At 42.2% G+C, this 24,475-nt stretch overlaps 1 protein-coding gene and 8 non-coding genes across 17 annotated transcripts in view; all 9 read right to left on the bottom strand.

Annotated features, from left to right (window-relative positions):
• LOC119482486 (ELKS/Rab6-interacting/CAST family member 1-like) overlaps positions 1 to 24,475 on the bottom strand; it is a 175,987-nt gene that overhangs the window by 11,321 nt on the left and 140,191 nt on the right. For 6 of the 9 annotated variants that reach the window (XM_037760013.1, XM_037760015.1, XM_037760016.1 and 3 more), the window contains 2 exons: positions 18,668 to 18,775; positions 9,120 to 9,305 (listed from right to left, as the gene is read on the bottom strand). In XM_037760013.1, the coding sequence (XP_037615941.1) occupies positions 9,120 to 9,305; positions 18,668 to 18,775 (294 nt within the window). Of the gene's footprint in view, positions 1 to 9,119; positions 9,306 to 18,250; positions 18,329 to 18,667; positions 18,776 to 24,475 lie in introns of those variants that run through there. The other 3 variants (XR_005205440.1, XR_005205441.1, XR_005205442.1) reach the window with 1 other exon arrangement.
• Positions 15,389 to 15,461, bottom strand: trnak-cuu. The gene has a single exon. It is a non-coding gene; the product is annotated as a tRNA-Lys (tRNA).
• trnal-caa lies at positions 20,981 to 21,091 on the bottom strand. Its single transcript has 2 exons — positions 21,054 to 21,091; positions 20,981 to 21,026 (listed from the first exon to the last, which is right to left on the bottom strand). It is a non-coding gene; the product is annotated as a tRNA-Leu (tRNA).
• trnak-cuu lies at positions 21,472 to 21,544 on the bottom strand. The gene has a single exon. It is a non-coding gene; the product is annotated as a tRNA-Lys (tRNA).
• On the bottom strand, positions 21,983 to 22,055 carry trnak-cuu. The gene has a single exon. It is a non-coding gene; the product is annotated as a tRNA-Lys (tRNA).
• trnak-cuu lies at positions 22,494 to 22,566 on the bottom strand. Its single transcript has one exon. It is a non-coding gene; the product is annotated as a tRNA-Lys (tRNA).
• trnal-caa lies at positions 23,128 to 23,238 on the bottom strand. The gene is made up of 2 exons: positions 23,201 to 23,238; positions 23,128 to 23,173 (listed from the first exon to the last, which is right to left on the bottom strand). It is a non-coding gene; the product is annotated as a tRNA-Leu (tRNA).
• trnak-cuu lies at positions 23,619 to 23,691 on the bottom strand. Its single transcript has one exon. It is a non-coding gene; the product is annotated as a tRNA-Lys (tRNA).
• On the bottom strand, positions 24,130 to 24,202 carry trnak-cuu. The gene has a single exon. It is a non-coding gene; the product is annotated as a tRNA-Lys (tRNA).

The raw sequence follows: 24,475 nt of genomic DNA, 5'->3' as shown, positions 1-24,475 counted from the left end.
GAAGGACAGAAAAAGACAAATGCATGTAAAAAGAGGTCGACTGGTAAAGCCATTAAGCCTGGATTCAATAAATCTGCATAAAAACCCAGCAGTTAGTCTGTAATGACCAGCGAAGGACTGTGTGTGTGTATGTGTGTCGCTGTGAAATGGGCACTGAGGGTCGGACATGTGTGTGGCTGCGTCTGACTGTCTCTCGTTTTGTCTGAATGTGTGTGTGTGTGTGTCTAATGGTCGTCGAGGACCTCAGCGTCGTATTTAGAGAGAAAACAATCATCCTTGGAGCAGGAAGCAGAGCTGCCTAATGAAAGCCGAGAGAGACCCCAGACCACATCGCAGCACAAATGGATGGGTCTGACTCTCTAGACAACAACCCCAGACCTCTCTACTCCACCTCCTCCGCCCTCCGTCTTACAAGTTTCATTTGCACACAGACAAAAAACACTTTTCCTTTGCAATATGGTAGTCGCCTATCGTGCTGTGAATGGCTCAAGCCCATCCAACACCCAGGACATGGTCAAACCACATGGCCTGTCCACACTACGCTCTGCTTCTGCCAATCAGCTCAACAAAGTCATGACTTTTTACTGTCCTGGGTCCACAATGGTGGATCGAACTCCCCGTTGACAGCAGAAACTCTACACGTCTTCCATCGCAGACAGAAAACTCATCGGTTCAGACTGCACTTTGGCTCATACAATAAAACGGAACCAAAAACAGACTCTTTTACAATCTCCACTTGTCTCTAAATGTAGCTCTTGAAGTAGCAGCATACCTGATGAAGTTGATGTAATTGCATGATTCTCGCATTTTTTGGGGATGTAACCCACATAGTTGTATGCACTTATTCTAAGTCCCTTTGGGTAAAAGCGTCAGTTAAAGGTGCTAAATGCGATGATTGGGAGCATTTTGAGCGGCTCTGCATGGCTCTCAACATGGCTACGGCAGAGTCGGCGGCTAACGGTGCTAACAGCGCAAACAGTGGCAACAATAGCAAGAGTGCTGACAACAGTGTTTTACCTGAGGGGAAACCGGAGGGTGGGTGCTACGCTTCTTTGACAACGCCGTCGGTCGGAACCACGTGTATAGATCACCTTTAAATAAATGTAATGTAATGTGTCGGGCTAAAAAGAGCTGTTGAAATGTCTTCCCAAGTCAAAACTGACAATTAAAATGACAGTATTACAGTAGAACATCATCCTTGCAAAGCTGTATAAGGAGGGATTTTTATCTAGCAGAGACCAAGTCCTCTCAATGAAGAGGCATAATCATTAAATATTCAAGCTGTGTGGCCGTGCAAGAAGTGCCCGGCACTGTCTCACTTTTTTATTTGTTAAGAGGATTTTACCAGGTCAGACCACGTTATTTTTTTCTTTCAAGTCTCAAAGCAGTCAAGTCGTTATTTTTTCACGAGTCAAGTCCAAGTATTGAATCTAAAGCCAATAAAAACAAATAATAGAATCAAATAATTTCACAATAAAACAACCATTTATGCCTCGCTTCTGTTCTCATAATTTAGTTAATATTTACAGTAAGTCATCATCTCTTTCCTTTGCTTACACTACGGTTTCTCGCACCTTTATTTCTTTGTCCTGGTCATTTCAGAGTTATTGAGACACATCTACATGTGAACTACTACTCTGAGGCAGTAAGTTATAATCATCACAGACAGACAGTCAGACACAATCACAGTCAGTAAACGGCAACTCCAGTATTATTATCATTAGGAAACTTTCTGTAACGCACACCAACACACACTATCCAAATAATAATAATAATGTTTTTTATTATCACCGGGGATGGTTAAGTTCCTGTAGTCGCCCTCTACATTATCAGCTGTGATGTTTAAATTACAGCTCTGCCCCTTCCTGTTTTTGTATTTTCTGTCAATCAAAATTCACCCAATCAGTGACCTCGAAGCTCCTGTGTAGTCTGCCAGTCTGTCGAGGGCATCACTTAACTACAGGGCATCGGGCTGCCGAGCTGAAACAACAATGATTGTGAGCATTTGAAAACTAAAGGGTTGTATTTTTATATGTAAGGCAACACACGCTTTATTTATGTAACATTTCAGAAGGGTTTGTAGTTTTAACTATGTCAAAGATCAGACCAAGACCACATACAGTACATCTCACTGCTAGCATCCCCACATACTGTTAAGGGCTTCGCAGTCTGCTCTGGTTTTCTCTTCCTCAACAAAAGTCAATTATCGCTCTTAGATCTTTATTATGTTTTATAGCGTTTTGATGTCAGCGGGGATTCGCAGAGCAGAGTTTAAAGTCACCAGCAGCATATTGGTGTCCTGCATTGGAAGTTTATTATAAAGTCATTTCGACTCACTTCAGTTGACTGAACGGCCTCCAGGCCCTGTCTCGTATAACTTTAAAAAATATATGTACAGCAAGCCAAAGAGAAAATAATGTCTTCTATTTGAAGATCAACAATGACATTTTGACGTCTGTAATTGTGTCATTTTCCGCCATTATGACTGTTGAGTTGTAAATATGTGGACTCAAGGGTTTCTCCAGCTTGAGTTGGCTCAGAAACGCTCGCAGTCACTCACTGGTCTTTGCTTTAGCAGATACAGCGGAGGGTCGGGGGCCGACAATTCATACTGGAATTCATAAGAGCAGCGATATAATGTCCGACTCAGCCAATAACACTTCATACATTTTTTATAATACCAAACGCACGCAAATGTGCATAGACTCACAGTTGCACACGCACTCTTGTACATTCATGCGTACAAACACACAATGTGTAAAATTTGATAGCTTTTCATGTAGAGATTTCATACACACACACACACAAAAACAGGCAATTTCGTATACCTTCACACTCCAGGGAGGGAGACATAGGCCAGAGAGAGAGAGAGAGAGAGAGAGAGAGAGACTTCCTGTGTGCGTGTGTGTGGAACACGATGCCAGTTCTCTTCAGTGCTCATTAGAGACGTCATTGAGCCATAAAGGTTATTATTATGACTATGGCACAGAAAACAGCTCTTTTAGTAAAACCTCACTTTTGGAATCAGTGTTACTTTTGTAGTTCAGCCGAGGTTAAAAAGAGACATGGAAACAAATACACAGGAACAGATGGACGAAAAAAATGTCTTCGGCAAATCCATCATTTGAGAGCTCCCTACTGAGTAAAGACCTACTGAATTTACTATTAGTCTAGTAGTTCCTTCACTGAGGTCGGTCCAAGCAAATGTCAGTACAGAAGATACACAAGAAAGGACTCAGATATTAAAATGTCATATTCAAATGACCTAATGCTTTGGCAGCTAAGAAACGCCTAACTGTGGTAAAAAGAGACACAGTGAATCTTCACTAATTAGTCAATCAGCTGCATTTGACCACTCTATGGTCACTATTTTGCTATTTCCAGCAGTTGGTTTCAGTGTAAATACATCACCATTTTTTCCTCTTTATGCTTCAATAGCTACAGAAATGTAAATGTTTCAGTGACATTGAAGGCGGTTAATAAAAGAATGACTAAACTGGAAGATGACATGTAATAAATGACCAAGGCTGCATCTAATCATCACATACAAATGGAACAAACGTTAGCACAAATTAAAGATGGCTTTAACAATATGTTTCTTTGTTGCATTGTTCAATAAAGGACTCTTGAGTCACTTCACATGATGGATTAAAAAATGCATTTTGTTCAAAAATCTGCTGACCGATGCGGCGCTGTGGTCGTTGTGCTGAGACGATTTTGCCACAACGACAGTGTGTTTTTGTTTTTATTGTGCATTGTATTGTATTGTGAAGCAAATCTTTTGTTCTTGTTACATCTGCTGTTGAGAAACGACCTGAAACATGTCGAGAAAAACTCTAGTTTCATTTTGAAAGCTTAAACTTTTATGATAAAGGCAGTCTGCTAATCTTTACTTTTGCTGTTTTGAGAGTGTGTCGGCTGATAACTTTACTTATATTGCATCCTTAAAAATGCAGTATGTGGATACATTTTGGGTATCTTTTATTTTTCGAATACTCAAGGTTTTTCAGTACTGTCAAACCTCTCTATAGTAGTGTGATCGGTTTATCTTATCAGCACAGGGATTCACTCTGTAAGGCCTGAATTTACTGCTGAGGCTCTGTGAGGGTTTCTTGCTCTTGATGCAACCAGTTATCTGTACTGGGAGGTGCCCAGTTGATAAACCCCAAAGACTAACTTGTTCTCACCCACCTCCCTTTTCCTCTGACATGTGAGCCAGGCTTCTCTGTCTGCTCTCGCTCCGGTTTAATAAAGAGTTACATCAGACGCCTGCTGTGTCTCAATTTGCGTTCTTCCATACTTACACTTACTTTTTTGAGTGCAGTGTGTTCACACTGAGAAGTTTGGCAAAAAAATAAAGTTTGGCACTATAAGTACCCCGGTTGTTGTACTCAAAATGGTCAAAACGTTGAGTGTGTAACGCTGGATACTTCTCACCCTCAACAGTTGCCATCTTTGCTATGTAGCAGAAGCAGAGGGACCACCAACCTATTTCAAACTTGGGAGTGAGGAAGCTGCAGCAAAATCTCTGAGTACCTCTATACTGTAGTCTGATAGAAGTCATTATTGTGTTAATTTATCTGTGTGAATTGAATTACTGCCGATACGGCGTGATGTCCGTGGCTGACTATCACCAGCTGATCTACCGAGCTTCCGGTGAGTACTAGCCACTACCCTGTCGAAATGAACGCACTATACAAGTAAGTACATAGTGTGCACAGTGTACTACATGGAAGTGTACTAAAAGAAGTATCTGAGACACAGCTACCATGTTAGTAAAATATTTGAGCTAGCGACACATTACAGAAGCAGACTGTCAGGTACATGAGCCTCCATTCATGATTGTTGTCATGTTAATGTACGTGTGGGCATGGAATATGGAGGTTTCCATGTGTGTCTGTCCGTGTGTGTTTTACATGCTATTTTAGTATGATCCTAATGGCTTTACAGAGTGCCAGGCATTTTAACAGAGCCAGGGAGAAGCTTGTAAAACACACAGTCACCACAAGACAGAGAAGAGAGGCTGGCACACTGGAGCATGGCAGTCTGGAGGGAGTCTGTGTGTGCATTAAGAGGGTCAGCCAGGGTGATGGCGACACATGATGAAGGAAAACGAGAAACGCTGGCCCGAATGAAAGACAGGCAGTGTGTGTCAGCGATTGTGTGTAGGCAGGGTCGGGGTCTGAAGCAGACACATGGCGCCGAGTGGCACTGCCTGGGTACGGGGTGGGTTTGGACGGGGAGAGGCAAAGAGATTTAAACTGTGATGTCGTTAAGGGAAATATCTCGCCAAAAACACAGAGAGAAAAAATAACCACTTGCGTTTTAAAAAACTCATGCGCTCTCCTACACCTACTCTGACATGCAGCAAGTGAGATGGTGAGAATAAAAGATGATGATGATGGAGGCACTTTAGAGGAAAAATAAGAAGAAAGGTCTTCCTTAGGGGAAAGAAAAAACAAAAGTTGAGAGAGTGATGGCAGAAGAGAACGTGATGAAGAGGATAAAAGAATGAAATGAAAGAAACTCTTTAGTTTTCATGCAAAAGCCAAAACCTCAGAGTTAAAGACGTGTCCTAGTTGCTCTGCAAGCATTGCAATTAACTTCCTTTCCCCACCCAACCAAACCATTCAACACTCTCTAAAACAGGGCTGCCCAAAGTGAGGACTGCACGCCAAAGTTGGCCCGCCATAAGCTTCCATTTGGCCCGTCATATGTTTGTAGCAAAAAAAATAAAGAAAAATCAGTTAAAGAAAATGTAATATAAATGGCTGGTTTATGTTATTTAATTTTTTGTCAGGTAAAAATGCTCTTTAAATATTTAGGATCCCTAATAATTCATTATTTTTTATAATCTGAGCACGGTGGGCAGAGACACATTGCACAGGAAGTAGTTGAGGTGAGTGAGGTAAGAAAAAAATGGACGGGCAGAGACAGTGGCACACGAACAAATGGCATTTCAATGTGAACTTGGGATCCAAGTACCCTTTTGCATCTTAACAATACAATACAATATACATTAGGTGTTTGCTTTTGGCCCCCCAAGGGAAAAAGTGTGGGTACCCCTGCTCTAAAATAACTCTTTCTGGTTTTATCTCAAAGTTTATTTTAGGATAATCTCACACATGCTAAAAACTAAGTATTTATGCCATTCTTCCCAAACAAGTAGTTGGCTAAACTTAACCAGCTCTTAACCATAGATTGTAATACATCACAAATCAGAGTATGACTCATTTTGTAGCATACATATGGGTCATTTTGGAAGACAATCAAGCTATGATGTCCTTTAGGTAGATATGTTGTAATGCTAACTTAACTTCAAAAAATAAATAAGGCCTCATCACCAAACTTTCTTAAAGTGGCAGCAGGCAGTATATTTTTAGCATCATCGGGCAAAAATTCCATAATAACCTTTCAGCATATTGTAATTCAAGTGCTCTGAGAGAAAACTAGACTTCTGCACCTCTTCATGGCTCTGTTTTCAGGCTTTAGAAAATCTAGCCCGTGACGGGAGACTTTGACCAATCACAGGTCATTTCATTGAGAGTGTTCCTATTGGCTGTGCTCCGGTCATGTAACCAGAACTTGGCGATCCTTCACCAGATTTCACAATGGCTGCGGCGTCACAAACTTTCTCATTTTACAGCTTAACCGTGAGGCGAGAAATAGACATAACGTAACATAATATTGATTCATATTTGATCAGCGCTGCCTAGTTTGACCGTTTGGTCGGAGTTCGCGAGTGATTGACAGCTGAGCTCAGATCAGCTCTGACTGCTTGTTTTCCTCCGGTCTGTGAAATCTTGCAGATGCCGTTAGGAGCACTGGAGGACACAGAAGCACATGCTTTTTTTCAGATTACCTGTTTCGTGTACTACTGTCACGATATAGCGACCGTTTTATAAAAATAACTTTTTTTAATCATATTTGCTCCAATCTCGCCTACTTCAGCTTTAAGGAGAGACTTCTTCTTAAAACCCACTTGCACAGTTTTCAATGCGGACATGTTTGTGCAAAAATATATTGGTTATTGCGTTTTCTTCAATTCTACAGTTTATTATAGTATTATAGGATTGAAATTACAATCATATTTTTTTTACCATTTATAATAATGTTTTATAATTATTTTCATTATTTTACAAAGCATTATGGTCTTTTCAAATAAATAAACACTACACTAACACTACACATTAATTATGTTAATTGAGAACCATGCCACCCAATAGTTAGTGATTAATCATCCCATGCATCTTATTTTTGTGTAATTTTATATCCACTATTTTTTTTTTTCATGTTTGGAGTCTGGTGCTCCACCTTCTTTAGACTTTTGTTTGGGCATTCTTGACTTATTTTTCTCAACTTTTCTTTTCAGTTTCTGTGTTTGCACATGGCCCTGCAGTCTCATGCCCTTTTATGGGGATTGGTGAGGCGTTTACCTATGCTAATAAGAATCAACTGGCATGCGCTTTCAATTTACAAGGACAATGGGATTCATCAGTATAAGAACACAGGTGTGAACAATTCTGCAGTTTAAAAACACGTCATGAATCTGACGCAGACTTTTCTTAGGAACTTTCTCAAGAACAAATTCAAGGTATTGGTGAATGAGGCCCATTGTTTTCTGTGATGGACTATCTTCCTCGAGACCCTGATTCAAATGTGCAGAAGGCAACTCAACAATTCAAAACCCTGTAGCATGTCTTGACAATGTTTAGCAGTAATGTAAAGTATAAGTGATTTGTGGTAAATTGGTTGGAACGCTCTTTTAAGACCTTTTTTTTGCCTCTGTTATAAAGATTTGGCTTTGGATGCGGCCACGACCACAGTTTGGTTTAAATGTTTTCAAATGTTTTTAAATAAATATAAGGTAGGAATGAAATAGTGCAGGGTAGTTAGTTGGTCATCTAAAAGCATTCAATCTTGTTAGATAAGCTTTCACAGCCGCCCACATGATTAATCCAGAGTAAGTTTTTCTTTCAAAAATGTGGATCCGCGGCCTCTGGGCCACAGATTACTGTCTGCATTCAGGCTGATGATGAAAAATACGTACGGTAATTGTCTGTCCGTGAAACTCACATACACCATTTCTCTGTGCCTTTAATGTACACGGTGATTAAATGACATTTTAATTTAGTACATTCAACGTTTATTTAAAGTGACACCACACCATGCTGTGCCATATCTGAAGCACTCGTGCTAAACAGAGACATTTCCCAGCATTAGGACATACAATAGGGCTTTCATGAGGACTGTAGGAAACTAGTCCTGCTGTACCCCCAACCACACACTCTGTCACACTGCTCTGTGAGTATGTGTGTGTGTCTAGGGTTACCGTTCTTCAATGTATACCACATGTAGCGAGCATGTATCGCCTGATATGTTTTCAATATGGAGGAAAAAAAAAGAGCGAAAGAGAAGAGAGAGACATGGGGAAGCCATAGACAGCCATACAATTTTTTTAATTTAATAATATACTGTTTATGTGCTGAAAACACAACTGGTTACCATGACAATGGAGCTCCATCGACGGGAGCAGGCAGCTTTCACCGAGCCTCACCTTTCTGTATCCGCACTTCCCTTTTTCTTTGCTCTCCTCCCACTCTCACATGACAACTCTTTCGACAGTTGAATAGTAAATACACTCTTGTCTCCCCTCCTCGCTCCGTATATGAACCAAACCCTCCTCCTGCTGCCAAAAAGCTCCAAGCAGAGTTTACTCCCTGTAAAATAAAACGTCTAAAACACCATTTGTTCCGCAGCCAGCAGCTTGTCGTCAGGTGACCCGCTGGAGTAAATCTTTTCAATAATGTCAAAGGCAGCGCCAAAAACCTGCCAGGCCGACCAGTGTGTGCCCTACTCCCACACACACACACACACACACACACACACACACACACTTACACACACACAGCGATAACACAAACTCACACACGTCATCACATCACACAAGCACAGAAACACACACTCAGCGGCTGATTTTAGGAAATGATAAACTGGGAGTGACAGAATGTCCTCACTTTATTCCACATTCACACACACACAGAGGACGGACGAATGTCTTCACTTTGCATGATTTTTCCCCCATCTCGTCTCTCAGAAGTCCACATAAACGGTCTCACCTGTTCCTGCGTCATGCTGTGCAGCTGCGTATGCCAGGAGGCGGAGTCAGAGCGGTGATAGGAGGGGGGCGGGGCGAAGTCCTGCAGTATGATTGGGTCTCGCTCCTGACACAGCGAGGTCAGGTGGCTGATGTACAGCTTCAGTTTACTGCGATTCTGATTGAGATCCAGGAGAGGAGAGAGAATCTGAAGGAGGAAAGGGGCGGGAATGATTTATTGTGCACAAAATATAACGACAAAAATGGGTCAATATTGCCCATGATAACATGTTGAACAGATTTTATCGGAATAGAAACACAAAGAAAGTCTTATCAAAGAGAAAAAGAGGTGGTCTGAGAGCAGTGGATGCTGTTTTATTCTTCATTAATTATAATGTAGGCCTATGTACATTAATGTGTGCTCTCTATTTAATTACATACAGGCTTTCAATTGCAAGTCTTCTACAGGCATAAAGGGCAGAGCGAATAAAGAGAATACACGGGTGCATACACAGACATTCAACTAACTAACATCTGCTTCTTTGTATTTATGATTGGCTGAAATCACTCATTCACTGCTCCCTGTCACTCAGTATTCGCAACTTAAGAATCCTCATTTTGCGTCATCACGGACAGGTGTAGGGTTCCATGTTTGTACTATAAATTTAACGCTCTGAATTTGTATATATCAAAATATCATGGCGGCCAGTAAATATCGTACATTATACAGGAAATATGGAGTGATTTCGGACACTGTAGTCCATAGCCAGGACAGCATTGTACAGTTTAGCTCTTGGTGCGAACTGCAGGCAATGCCAAACAAGTTAATGGAGTCTAAACTCCAACTAAACATGAGAGCTCACCTGATTCAACATATAGGATGAGGAGAGAAGAAAACAGACATGGAAATGGAGAGATGACAGAGGACGGGATGTTGTAAGAAAGTCACGAAAAGTCAAAAAGAAACTGTGAGAAAGTTGTCTGATGACTCTAGAATCACTGGTTAAATGCAAGCATGTTTCTTCTTGATTTTATTTGAGGAACCTTGTGACTGATGTGAAAGCTGCTGCTTTAAAACACATTTTAATAAACTGTTAAGATGCACGACGAAGCGTATATTCAGCTGTGCTAACTACATTTTTCTGTATCTTCTGACCTGGACTAAACAAAAAAAAACTTAAGTCAACTAACGGCATTGTTGCGCAAATTAATTTCTCCAGTTTGTATATAAAGAATTGATCAGACTGCAATTCAAATTTGATTCCCACGGTTAACATGTGACATGTTTCATGGTGGCCAGGACTAATGTGTCTGTGTCTGTGTGTGTAAATGTGTGGGAGGTTCAGACGAGCTAAACATTTACACACATTTTGGGGGTACGAGACAAGACCCCCCAAGAGACACAGATAAGACACACAGACACACTATTGTCCTTGGGGAATCAGATGATTTAAGTGCAGAGGAAGCATGTTAAGAGGGCTGTTAGAGTGTGTGTGTTGGTAAAGTATATTCAGTCCCAGCGGGATCTGTCCACACCTTCTGCTCCATGTTCATCATCACTCAGCACACAGACACAAACACACACACACCCTAAGAGTTTAAACGGCAGGATCCATTCACTCTCCATCTCTGATCCATCTCATCTTTTAACTGATTCTCTCTTTACCTTTTACTGTAGATACAAGAGTTGCAGATAAACGCTGCTCTAAATGACTGTGCAAGGAGTATTAAACTGCACGTAACCATAGCAACGATACTGATGCCACATCAGCTCACTGGTTAAACTAACCAAGCATGGGTTAAACTGAGTACAAACAGATGACAATTTTAACGCATGGATGTATAATAAGACCTGGATATGGCGCCACCGCTCAGCCTTGCTTCCAATTTTCCCCAGTGGCCACTCGCGGTATTGCAGCGAAAAATCCCCCGCTGCAGCCCAAAAAGTATTTTCCCATTGACCATTGTAAGACGTCTGTAAAACTGTTGGACACCTGGAACTGCAAGCAAGGTCGATTATGACTCTTTCTATTATGATTTTTTGATCCATGGAGATTTTATATTTGGTAAACTTTCCTCAAGCCGAGAAAAGTGATTTTAAAATCTGTGATGTCATCACAATGTAAAGCCTATGGGCCGAGCGGGAACTCGCGAGCGGTGCCAGCGGGAGAAACAGTACTGCACATATTCAGTGGGCCACATACGTGTAAGTATACGTATCATACGTATACGTATGATATGTATGCGTATGAGCCAGACGAGTAATTCTCATTGGCTCAAACCGTCTTGGGGTTCGGAATCCAGTACTTATAATATATCCATGTTTTAACGACAGCATCACTTTTCGCTTTGGTGACCATTTTGCACAGAGGAAATAATAAATAACACTGTAAGAAATAAATATATATATAATAAGGGACTTTACATTGTGGAAAAAATATGGGGACACTTTGTCATACATTGTTGTTTACACGCTGTATTCACTGCACCAAATAAAGTGACTCTGACGCTCTCATTTCTTGCATGTTGTGTTTAAAATAACTGATGTGATGAACCAATAAAAAAACAAAACAGGAAATGCAGACACACTTTAACATGTGTTCTAAATCTGAAAGCCAGCCTCGTCTGTCAAAACAGTGAAAAAACTGCAGATTGATAATGTATGAACATATCATAACATATACAACTCTACATATATTTCCAACAAATAACTTGAGCATCCTGGCAAACAAGTGAAAAAAAAACTAGATGTGGGAGGTTTTTGTGGAGCTAAAAAAAAATCGTATTGCACGCTGATCTCCAGCCGCATCGCTGCAACAATGAAAGCTGACAGTAAATCAAAGCAACTGTCACTTCTGATTCTGAATCCTTATTTACTACAAAAACACACACAAACTAGGGAGTATTTTTTGTGGGTTTTTCTGGCTCACTGCTTGTTTTTCACACAAACAAACACAGTGCACATACTCATGCTGTACATGCAGAGACACAAACATATTGCGACACAGGAAAACGCACTCATACAGGGTCGTTATCAAAGTTGTAAATAGCTCTCGTTACAGTATTTTCCAGTGAGGACCTGCCAGCAGGTTACAGTCCATTACGAAATACATTACTGAACATTTCCCTCCGGAGGAGAGAGGGAGACGGAAAGAGAAGCAAAGAGAAAATGATGGAGTTAAAGGCTGCAGGGATCCTACACATTCTGCATTTCATAACACCTCTGTTGCTGTATGTTATGATGTATGCTGACAGCGGCAACGCCACGAGGACGTTATCGCTCCGAGACTGTTGTGTAATATGCCAATATGTGAACACGTCTCTTAAAAACTGGCTCTAAAAAACATACTCGACATATGCGCAACAGCTGTTCTCTCACACTTTCTAATCCAGACTATTCTGTCAGAAAGCTTTAAAAAAACGACTGTCCACACTTTCCAGACCTGCAGCGAAACTCTGTGGATCAAATGCAAGACAAATGAGAACCAGACAGAAAGAATGGAAGGAATCATGGCGATATAAGGAAGACATTTAGAGAGAAAAAACACCAGTGTTTTCTTTTCCTTTTCCAAGAAATATATAATGACTAACAGAAACAAATATCTAAAAATATGTCTCAGTAATAATGATGTGAAATATGAACAAAACACCGACCTCTGAAAGTCTTTGCAGGACTTTAAGTCTTTGAATTTACTGGTTTTATTAAGGTGTACAGTATATATATGTGCCTACATGTTTTTATTGTATTACACAACCCGCAGTGGTCAACGTATGTGTGTGTTTAATGAGTCCACAGTGTTTTCCAATGTCTTACTGTACTATGAAACAATCCCAGAGGAGACATCATTTTATACGGCGCTGTGTGTGTCAGAGTGCGTGTGTGTTTGTGCCTCTTTATTAGCCTCCCATGTCTGCCTACCAGACTCTCACTGTGCTATGAAACAGCTCCAAAGAGAGACATTCAGCTAGCCTCACTCACTGGCCACATTTTTAAAAACCTTCTATGGCCACATTATACGATGAAATCAGGATTTTTTCCTTCTCCACACTTCCCTTTGAGACTCATGCACACATATGCACACAAGCAGAAATACATTTATTTGACCAGGAACTGCATCTATAGAGGTGGTAGGATTTCACTTTGACAGTGCTGTGTGCTAGTGGACACTTGGTTGGTGCATAATCTCTCAAGGACACTACAGAGTGAAGAGCGAATGGCCAACAGATCAGAGTGTAGTTGAACAGGGCAGAATTGTTTTTAACTGAGACAATTGGTCAAATAATTGATTTAGAATTAATCTGCATAAAGCCATAAACTGTTTGCGTCAATTGTCGAGTCAAACAGTTGCTTTTAAATGTGAGTATTTGCTGCTTTTCTCTCTTTTATCATTGAAAATATCTTTAGGTCTTGGACTGAAACAACAACAACTGCAGAAAAACAGACTCAGATGTGTAAAACCATAGACTGTATATAAAGATGGACGACATGACAGCTCTCCAATCGCTCTCCGATCGCCCCCCTGGTGGCTGGCTGCAGGATAATCATAAATCCCGCCCCCTCCATGGTAGCGGATGGGACATGGGCCAAACTAAAAAGTCAAAATACACGTCAAATACATTTTTCCCAAAGATGGTTTCTGTCATTTTAGGTAGTTCTTATCACGCTGATGAATGTTCAAGTGTTCATTTTTCTGATAAGTTTGGTTTTAATTAGTCATTTGATGCAAAAAAAGGGGTGAGATGTGACGAGCTGTGATTGACAGCTGCTCTGAGTGAAGTAGTCGTGGAGCTGGAGCCCTGGGAATTGTTCAAGAGAGGAGATGTTAATTGAACGTTCCATAACCGTCACAAGTCTGTGTAATAGAACATGTGTCAGTTTGTTCATGAATGTATTTATAAAGATATTATGGTTTGTTGTTGTGTCAGTCATCATGGTGCTAACGTAGCAGCTAGGTGGCTCACACTATCAAGCTGTGACCGTGCTCGTCTCCAGGATATTTTAGCTTCACTTTTGTACAGTGGGAGGAAGTGGAGACACATCCTCCATTTATATATACAGTCTATGTGTAAAATCTGTGTACTTCCCCTTTAACACCTCACTGTTATGGGCGAGGAACTTGGATGCAGTTTAACCAATATATCAACTTCTTTTTTATTAAATCACACAAAAGAGAATGGGCTTTTGATTGTACTCTGTCAAGTAAGTTATGAATAACTAACTTCACTAATAATTTAACAAACATCAGCAGTAATGTCATGCCAAATATTTTTGTTACCTTCATTGATGGACTTTCACACAGATCAACTTTGTGAGATCTTGTTTGACATAACAAGTCAGAGCTTAGCGTCGTTAATCATTTTCAAATATTGAAAAACCTGAACAAATCAAAACACTGAACTCCTTTATAGAAAAGCATTTACACCTCTTCCCTGTCTTTTTTCACTGGTGCATCTAATACCACCGAAGACCATTAAAAATAAAAACGTTCCTCAACAATGCTCGGTGTGTGTTAAGAGTGCTCTCCTGTGTTCCAGTTGTTTCTGAAGCATTTCATTCTCCAACTGTAGCACAGAATTCCCTTACTGAAAGAGGCACAATCACTCACTGTTCTGATGTAATGCGCTATGGCGAATTACCCGCCTTGCACACTAAGGAGAAGTGTGTGTGTACTGTACATGTGTGTGTGTGAAACTACTCCTGAAGACAGAAGGAAAAAGAGACCGGCCGCTCTCAGCAGGGAAGTGCTACCGCTAATTAATAACCAGGGTCAAACTTAGATCCGCTGGTGAACCTTTTGGGCTTTTAGCATCCCGATGGGAAATCCCACCGGAGCAACTGAGCTGCCCTAAAAGCAGCATGTGCTGCTCATATGTGGTGTTGCCTCCACTGTCCTGTCAGTAGATCAAACCCTGTTAATAATGTGAGACCAAACTTATAAGGTGCTTCCAGCATTATATAATTTCAAAACTTAAAGCAACTTAAAGATCTGAAAAAGTGATGTTTTTTTTTGCCTGAAGAAAGACTCAATACTACATTAGATATGTTCAGATCGATATTTGAGTGTTTCTTGCACGGCACCCAACAACAAACAGATGGGTTTATGTGATTGTGGACACTGCGTTGACAGAGTCAGCATACTTTAGTCCGTTTGTTTCCATCAATCACAACTCCAACACATCCAAGGGAAAGTGATTTGATTAGTGGACACCTCTCTGTTAAGTCTGTAACACTCCCCATTACAGATAACACTCATCTCAGCTGCCCTTCGAGTCCACATTCCAAAACTCCACCGCCCAACGTGGGGCTCGAACCCACGACCCTGAGATTAAGAGTCTCATGCTCTACTGACTGAGCTAGCTGGGCTATATGAGGAGGAAAAATGGGTCATATTTCTTATCGGCATTAAATCTCATGAGCTGAGACTCTCCTAACACCCTACACAAAACCTTTATAGTAGGTTATTACGCCTTTACAGTTGCCCTGTCATCATGTGACCAACATATCCGTGGCTTGGTTGGGATGAGACCCGATCTGTGGCAAGGATGAAACCTGAAGGTAAAAGTGCCTGCCAGGAGCGGGATTTGAACCCACGCCTCCTTTTGCAGACCAGATGTCCCTTTGTTCAGTAAGGACGCATTGAGATCGGATCTTTCAGACCACATTCAGAGGTGGTCTGGGCCACATATGACCACATTCTTTTAGCAGTGTATGCGAATGTGTCCTGGGCCACATTAAGGACCGCCTGCTCATCTGATGTCCCGCTGGGATCCACGGGATCACTGCGCTCCTCAGGTGAACACACAGGCGAGCGTTCGGCATGGAAACGGCCTCTTTGCTCTTCTGTATTCTGACGGTACAACGGTATTTTATTAAAATATACCTTATCTATAGGCTACATAATCTACATACTGTCAGACTGGGAACAGGAAGTGCATTATTATCATACTGTCTGAGATGTGTCTGTGTTTTTGTTCCGCTGCTTTAAGCAGAGCTGACACCCGCCCGCCTTACCGACCGCTTGCTCTCTCTCCTCCCCGGCTCTCTGAAGCTTTGTACTCCGCTGTTGTCTGGTAAAGGCAGCAGTGCCAGTGGCGCGGAGGTCCCCGGGGACCGCTGGTCCAATGATCTTATATTTTGATGTTATAAAAATGTTAATAAAATGCACCCGAATCAACGATATTACTACTGACATTCCTGTAGTATTATGTTACAACGTCTGCTATATTAGCCATGTGTTTACTGTGTGTTTATTTGCATATGGAGCGGGGAAATGAGATCGGATCACAAGTGGCCACTGAAGACGCATGTGAAACGTATTCTAATGCCAGGTGTGAACAGACGTACTTAAAGCTGTCCACTTGTGATGCAATCACTGAAGACACATCTTAATACCAGGTCTGAACAGGGCCATTGATGAAGCCACTATCATCCCCTCTCTCTATAATCCTCCAGAGGTGTAAACACCCCGGCCCATTTCTAACACCTGAACTAATTGGTATGCATTGCTCCCGGGTGTGACCCAGGTCGTATGTGAATCGTCCTGACCAGGGTTCAACCCAGGTTGACTGGCTTGGTTTCAATTGACAAAAGGAGGGTCATTGTTGTGAAAGGGATATAAGCTTTTCTAAGCTCTCTCCCTCCCCATGTCATCAAAACGCTCCTTCGATCCTTGAATCTCATACACTATTGAATGAGCTACCAGGGCAACATACATGTAGCCTACAGAGATACTGTTCTATGTCTTCCATGCTTCCTCTAGTTCAGTTATTTATATACTACACATACTGTATACTGTTTTTCAGGATCATTGTGAAACTTTAGGAGATTGTTCAGTATACTTTACTGTAGGACATTATCTCCCCAGTACAGGGTATAGTACAAAACCCTCATCTCAGCTATCCTACCAGTGTACAGTCTAAAACAGCTACGCCCAATGTGGAGCGACCCACGACCCTGAGATTAAGAGTCTCATGCTCTACCGACTGAGCTATCCGGGCAACATTTGACAGGAAAAAGGCTCAGATATCGAGGCTGCGTAAACTCTCATGAGCTGAGAACACTCAGAAGGGTGGAGGGTTGGATTTCTGAGTACACTTCCCTCACACCAGCTATACTTCCCTCACACATCACGAGTGTGCAGACCAAAACACCTTTGCCAAACAGGGGGCTCAAACCAACAACCCTGAGATGAACATGTTGTATTATTCATGAAAATTGTCAAAGCATGAAGATTTGCATTAGAAAAGCAAAAAACTTAATTCTACATAAGATTTGTTGAGATCGATTTGTAGCAGTGTGTTTTTTGTTCTTGCTTGACTTGAAAGTTGTCATGCATGTGAGATTAATGACCTTTGGGCCCCAAAAATACTAGAAACCCCTATTGTGTAATTTAAAAACAGTACACGGGCAGGGTCAAGGGAAACATTTCCCTTTCAACATTTCAAAAAAAAAATCAAAACTTTTTACTGTATATTTTGGCAAAACAGCAGCTTTCATAAATCTTTCACTAAATCCCACACATAGAGCAGGTCCAGCTGAGATATTATCATGCTATAAAAGAAGATAAAGACTGACTTATGAAGCATCCAATAAGAAAACAGATGCACTGATCGACAGGAGGATCAGTAACAAAGAGGTACATGTAGAAGATGCAATATGTCCGGAGAAATCATCAAACAGATAAATGAAGGTGGAAAGAAGTGATGATGGATGGATAAAAAACACACAAAAACAAGAGCAGGATGGAAATGAAGTTCAGAAAATGAAGTCTGGGGAAGAAATGATCATCAGAAGAAGAAGATGAACTGAAATTAAAGGATGAGATGAGATGAAAAGATGAGGCACATAATTCAAGAGTTGATTCGAAAGTATTGCTGTTAAGGTAATGAATGGACCTCATTTTGGTTTTCACCATAAAATACTCACGCTAGAGAATGAGAAATTACTAACTCTAACCCAAATTACTGAGATGAGGAAAATCTCAGGGAAAAGAAGAGTTTCAAGAATGAATGTTGATGAAAAAAATGGAAGAAATGACAGAATCACAACACCACAACTAGATCACAAACTCACGGATGAAACGAAAGAAAAAGAAGAAGACGAACGATGAGCACATCCAAACGTGATCGGATCCAGATAAAGAAGACGCTCACCCTTCTGTACAAAATGGTGGACCGAGAGAGAGAAAGAAGGCATGTGGTTCGCTAGGCCCAAATGCCCTCCTCATCGTCCTATTGGTTAGTTCGGTCCAACCGCAGCGTGAGTTTGGAGAAAGCAGGAAGTTAGTGTGGTGAAGGAAAATTGTAGAAAAACAGCGCGGGAACTTAAAAAAAACAAACATGTTAGCCAGTAATAGTTGAAACAAATATATATAATTAGAGAAGTACAGTAAGTTGCTGGAAAGTCAGTCTTTCACTTAAACATAGACTTGTTAATGAAAATGAATTAGAAATGTTACTTTAGAGCATGCTTTTATCCACATAAGAGTGATGATACTAGGTGTGTGTGGGGGACCATGTTCGGAGGTTTTCCCCCAGGTGAAGCCTCACTGTCCTGGGCAGAGATCTTACCTGGTCTGGGGAGGGCTTGTGGTTGTTGGGCAGCTCTGAGTTTGGAGAGGAGACCTTCAGGTGGTCGTCCTCATAGTTGTCAGCCATCAGCTTCATGCGGTTTTGAGTCTACAGAGAGAAAAAGAGAGAGAGAGAGAGAGAGAGAGAGTCACAAACAATTAGATCCCGTTGATATCTCACAGCAAAGACGGTGAAACATGATTTTACATGTGATTCAACAACAGCAACAAACATTCATGTTCGAGGAAACTATACAAAGCGGTATGTGTGTGTGTGTGTGTGTGATAAGAAGGTAACCCTAGCCTTGAATTCATCCAGGATATAATTTACAGAGAGGAAGCAGAGAGGAGAGTGTTGGACGACTGCCATGAGCTTTGCCTTCTCTAACACACACTTTGTGCATGTGTGAGTGCGTGAGTAACAAAGAGAAAGAGACAGAGAGAGTCAAGAACGGACAGCAAGAAAAAGACAGTGACGGAAAGAGATCATTCCCAACTGTGTGTTTGAGTTTGAAATGTTATGGTTCTGCTTGTATTAAAAGACAATGATGACATGCCACCTGTTGTGTAGCTTGTTAACTAGTGCAGAAAAATAACAGGCCTTCTAACTTTCCACTTGGGGAGAGATCCATAAAAACTAAGACAAATACTAGACCATACAAACACACACACCAAGACCTGTAAATCACATGGTGTGTTATACACACACACACACACACACAACCAGACACACACACAGGAGCACTTTGATGTACAAACAGACATCAACATACAGTGTTTGTCCTTTCCATTTCCTCTCCCTTCATCTCTTTGCTCCTCTCCCTACTGTCCTTTATCCTCTCCTCCCTTCCTTTCCTCTCTCGCTGATCCATCTGTTTCACATGTTACAGTTATACTTCAAGCTTTACAGTAGGCCTGGAAAGAGCGAGGGAGTGAGAGAGAGAGAGAGAAAGCGAGGGAGGGAGTCAGTCTAAATCTGTCAGTCTTGTACAATCTAAATCCCCTTAGCCTCTCGCTGAGCCCTGCAAGGAACAGGGGCTTAAGCAGACCAGACTGAGGTTTTGTGCGTGTGTGTGTGTGTGTGTGTGTGTGACAGAAACTGAAAGAAAAATGTGAATGCCAACTTTCATATGTGTTTGTTTGAAAGCTAAATGAAAGACTGCATTTTTAAGAATGTGTGTGTGTGTGAGCAGGAGATAGCGGTGCTAAAAAAGTGTTTCACTCTGCGTGTATGTGGGGACCCTACAAGCATATAAGCATGTGTGTATGTGTGTGTGTACATAAGTCAAGTTGAAGAGAGCCTCCACTGGCGTGCACACACACATTATTCATTTCCTCATTTTCCAGAGACAGCTTTAAAATAGACACACACATATTTAAAACAAACATGGACAGTAAACAGTTCATCTTGAAACCACATAGGTACAGAACCTTGAGTCCCTGTTGCACCTGTAGACGCACACACGCACGCACGCACGCACGCACGCACGCACGCACGCACATCGCACGCACATCGCACGCACTGACAGCTGTGGAGTGATGTTTATTTGACTCTGTCTGTCACTTCCTCTCCTCTCCACAAGGTCCTTAAGCATGTAAACTGCCACCATTTGAATGGTTTATTGACTATCTATTCCACAACCATTGGTTAACGATACTACACAAAAAAACGATATAAAACAAATATCTGTGTCTCTCCTCAGGACCCATACCAAAATGTACCTCCTTCTTCTTCTTCTTTCCAGCAACAATATCAGTATAATGAACTATTCACAAATTTCCAACATTTTAATAGTTTCTGTACGAGACTAAAGGGATGCCTTCAGTACGAGAACATATATCATCGAAGATAGCATCCTGAAAAACGTCTCCCACTCCCTCAATGAAATAGTAGCTGAAAGGAAGAGCGTCTTCAGCCAAAGGTTAATACACCCAAGGTGTTCCAAAGAGTGGCAAAGAAAAGCATTCCTGCCGGTGGCCATGCTTAAAGGCATCCCACTCTGTCGCAATGTGGGCATCAGTGGACTGGGAGGCTGTTGAGGTCCTACTGGACTTCAGTCAATATGCTACATGTACATGTTCAAGGAAAACTTGTTTTACACAGAAGCAAAAGAATAGATATCTGTATCGCCAAACTACGAGGACAAAACCTGCAGTGAGGTCGGGAGCAGGATTTGAACCCATGCCTCCTCCTAGAGACCAGGCGTCCCTTTGCACATGAAGGAGTTGGTCTGCCACCTTTGACCACTTGGCCATTCTGACAACTGAAAACCTGAATTCAGTCTGGACTTCAAAATTTACATGTACTTGTGTCTGTCAGGAGTGGGATTTGAACCCACGCCCCTATTTAGAGACCAGATATCCCTCTGCTCAGGAAGGAGTTAGTCCTTGAGTCTGGCGCCTTAGACCACTCGGCCATCCTGACGACTGAAACCGTGAATCCAGTCTAGACTTCACAATTTCCATGTGCACAGAAACTATGGGTTGACAGACTCACAGGAGGCTTGGAAAACGTCTTAAAGCCATTAAGCTATTTATCATTGTCAGCTTTAAAAGAGTCATTACATTGAAGTCATTTTACTAGAACATTCTAACCGGTGGCCATTAAACAAGTTAACTCATGCCCGCTCTGTCGCACTGGGAGCATCAGTGGACCGGGAGGCTGCTGAAGACATACTGGACTCCAATACTGGACTTTCAATTACACTCTCTGTAATTTCAATTTGGGTGAAGCTGAATTACTCCCCAGTCGAGGGTATACGGGAACACTTATACCTCAAGCAAAGACCTAGTCTAAAAGACCAAAGCCCAAAGTGGGGCTCGAACCCACGACCCTGAGATTAAGAGTCTCATGCTCTACCGACTGAGCTAGCCGGGCTATATTTGCCCAAACAATGGGTCCATTTTCGAAGCTGCATTAACTCTCATGGGCTGCAGCAGCGGAGACCGATTGCCTTCCTTACTGCAACATGTATCATAGAAGATAGTATCCTGAAAAACAGCTTCCATCCACTCAACGAAATATTGGTTAAGGAGAGGAGCGTCTTCAGCCAAATGGTCATACCCCCAAGGTATTCCAAAGAGCAGCAAAGGACAACATTCCTACCGCTGGCCATTAAAAGCTTTAATGCATCCCAACTCTGGCGCAGTGTGGGCATCAGTAGACTGGTAGGCTGCTGAGGTCCTACTGGACTTCAATACTGGACTTTCAATTACACTCTCTGTAATTTCAATTTGGGTAAAGCTGAATTACTCCCCAGTCGAGGGTATACGGGAACACTTATACCGCAAGCAAAGACCTAGTCTAAAACACCAAAGCCCAACGTGGGGCTCGAACCCACAACCCTGAGATTAAGAGTCTCATGCTCTACCGACTGAGCTAGCCGGGCTATATTTGCCCAAAAAATGGGTCCATTTTCGAAGCTGCATTAACTCTCATGGGCTGCAGCAGCGGAGACCGATTGCCTTCCTTACTGCAACATGTATCATAGAAGATAGCATCCTGAAAAACAGCTTCCATCCCCTCAACGAAATATTGGTTAAGGAGAGGAGCGTCTTCAGCCAAATGGTCATACCCCCAAGGTATTCCAAAGAGCAGCAAAGGACAACATTCCTACCGCTGGCCATTAAAAGCTTTAATGCATCCCAACTCTGGCGCAGTGTGGGCATCAGTAGACTGGTAGGCTGCTGAGGTCCTACTGGACTTCAATACTGGACTTTCAATTACACTCTCTGTAATTTCAATTTGGGTAAAGCTGAATTACTCCCCAGTCGAGGGTATACGGGAACACTTATACCGCAAGCAAAGACCTAGTCTAAAACACCAACGCCCAACGTGGGGCTCGAACCCACGACCCTGAGATTAAGAGTCTCATGCTCTACCGACTGCGCTAGCCGGGCTATATTTGCCCAAACAATGGGTCCATTTTCGAAGCTGCATTAACTTTCATGGGCTGCAGCACCGGAGACCAATTGCTTTCAGTACTGCAATGTGTGCATCCTGAAAAACATCTTCCATCCCCTCAACGAAATATTGGTTGAGAAGAGGAGCGTCTTCAGCCAAAGGGTCATACCCCCAAGGTATTCCAAAGAGTAGCAAAGGACAACATTCCTGCCGCTGGCCATTAAAAGCTTTAATGCATCCCCACTCTGTCGCAGTGGACTGGTAGGCTGCTGAGGTCCTACTGGACTTCAGTCAATATGCTACATGTTCAAGAAAAACTTGTTTTACACAGAAACAAAAGAATAGATATCTGTATCGCCAAACTACAAGGACAAAACCTGCAGTGAAAAATATCTGTCAGGAGCGGGATTTGAACCCACGCCTCCTCCTAGAGACTGGGTGTCCCTTTGCACATGAAGGAGTTGGCCCTGAAGTCTGGCACCTTAGACCACTTGGCCATCCTGACAACTGAAATCCTGAAGTCAGTCTGGACTACAAAACACACATGTACTTGTGTCTGTCAGGAGTGGGATTTGAACCCACGCCTCTATTTAGAGACCAGAAATCCCTCTGCTCAGGAAGGAGTTAGTCCTTGAGTCTGGCGCCTTAGACCACTCGGCCATCCTGACGACTGAAACCGTGAATCCATTCTGGACTGCACAAGTTCCATGTACACAGGAACTATGGGTTGACAGACTGACGGGAGGCTTTGAAAATGTCTTAAAGCCATTAAGCTGTTTATCATTGTCAGCTTTAAAAGAGTCATTACATTGAAGTCATTTTACTAGAACATTCTTACCAGTGGCCATTAAACAAGTTAACTCATGCCCGCTCTGTCGCACTGGGAGCATCAGTGGACCGGGAGGCTGCTGAAGACATACTGGACTCCAATACTGGACTTTCAATTACACTCTCTGTAATTTCAATTTGGGTAAAGCTGGATTACTCCCCAGTCGAGGGTATACAGGAACACTTATACCGCAAGCAAAGACCTAGTCTAAAACACCAACGCCCAACGTGGGGCTCGAACCCACGACCCTGAGATTAAGAGTCTCATGCTCTACCGACTGAGCTAGCCGGGCTATATTTGCCCAAAAAATGGGTCCATTTTCGAAGCTGCATTAACTCTCATGGGCTGCAGCAGCGGAGACCGATTGCCTTCCTTACTGCAACATGTATCATAGAAGATAGCATCCTGAAAAACATCTTCCATCCCCTCAATGAAATATTGGTTAAGGAGAGGAGCGTCTTCAGCCAAATGGTCATACCCCCAAGGTATTCCAAAGAGCAGCAAAGGACAACATTCCTACCGCTGGCCATTAAAAGCTTTAATGCATCCCAACTCTGGCGCAGTGTGGGCATCAGTAGACTGGTAGACTGCTGAGGTCCTACTGGACTTAAATACTGGACTTTCAATTACACTCTCTGTAATTTCAATTTGGGTAAAGCTGAATTACTCCCCAGTCGAGGGTATACGGGAACACTTATACCGCAAGCAAAGACCTAGTCTAAAACACCAACGCCCAACGTGGGGCTCGAACCCACGACCCTGAGATTAAGAGTCTCATGCTCTACCGACTGAGCTAGCCGGGCTATATTTGCCCAAAAATGGGTCCATTTTCGAAGCTGCATTAACTTTCATGGGCTGCAGCACCGGAGACCGATTGCTTTCAGTACTGCAACGTGTGCATCCTGAAAAACATCTTCCATCCCCTCAACGAAATATTGGTTGAGAAGAGGAGCGTCTTCAGCCAAAGGGTCATACCCCCAAGGTATTCCAAAGAGTAGCAAAGGACAACATTCCTGCCGCTGGCCATTAAAAGCTTTAATGCATCCCCACTCTGTCGCAGTGGACTGGTAGGCTGC

This window comes from Sebastes umbrosus, chromosome 23, assembly GCF_015220745.1.
Source record: "Sebastes umbrosus isolate fSebUmb1 chromosome 23, fSebUmb1.pri, whole genome shotgun sequence".
NCBI lineage: Eukaryota > Metazoa > Chordata > Actinopteri > Perciformes > Sebastidae > Sebastes > Sebastes umbrosus.
Note: the sequence above shows the minus strand (reverse complement) of the source record. Positions and strands in the feature narration are given on the sequence as shown.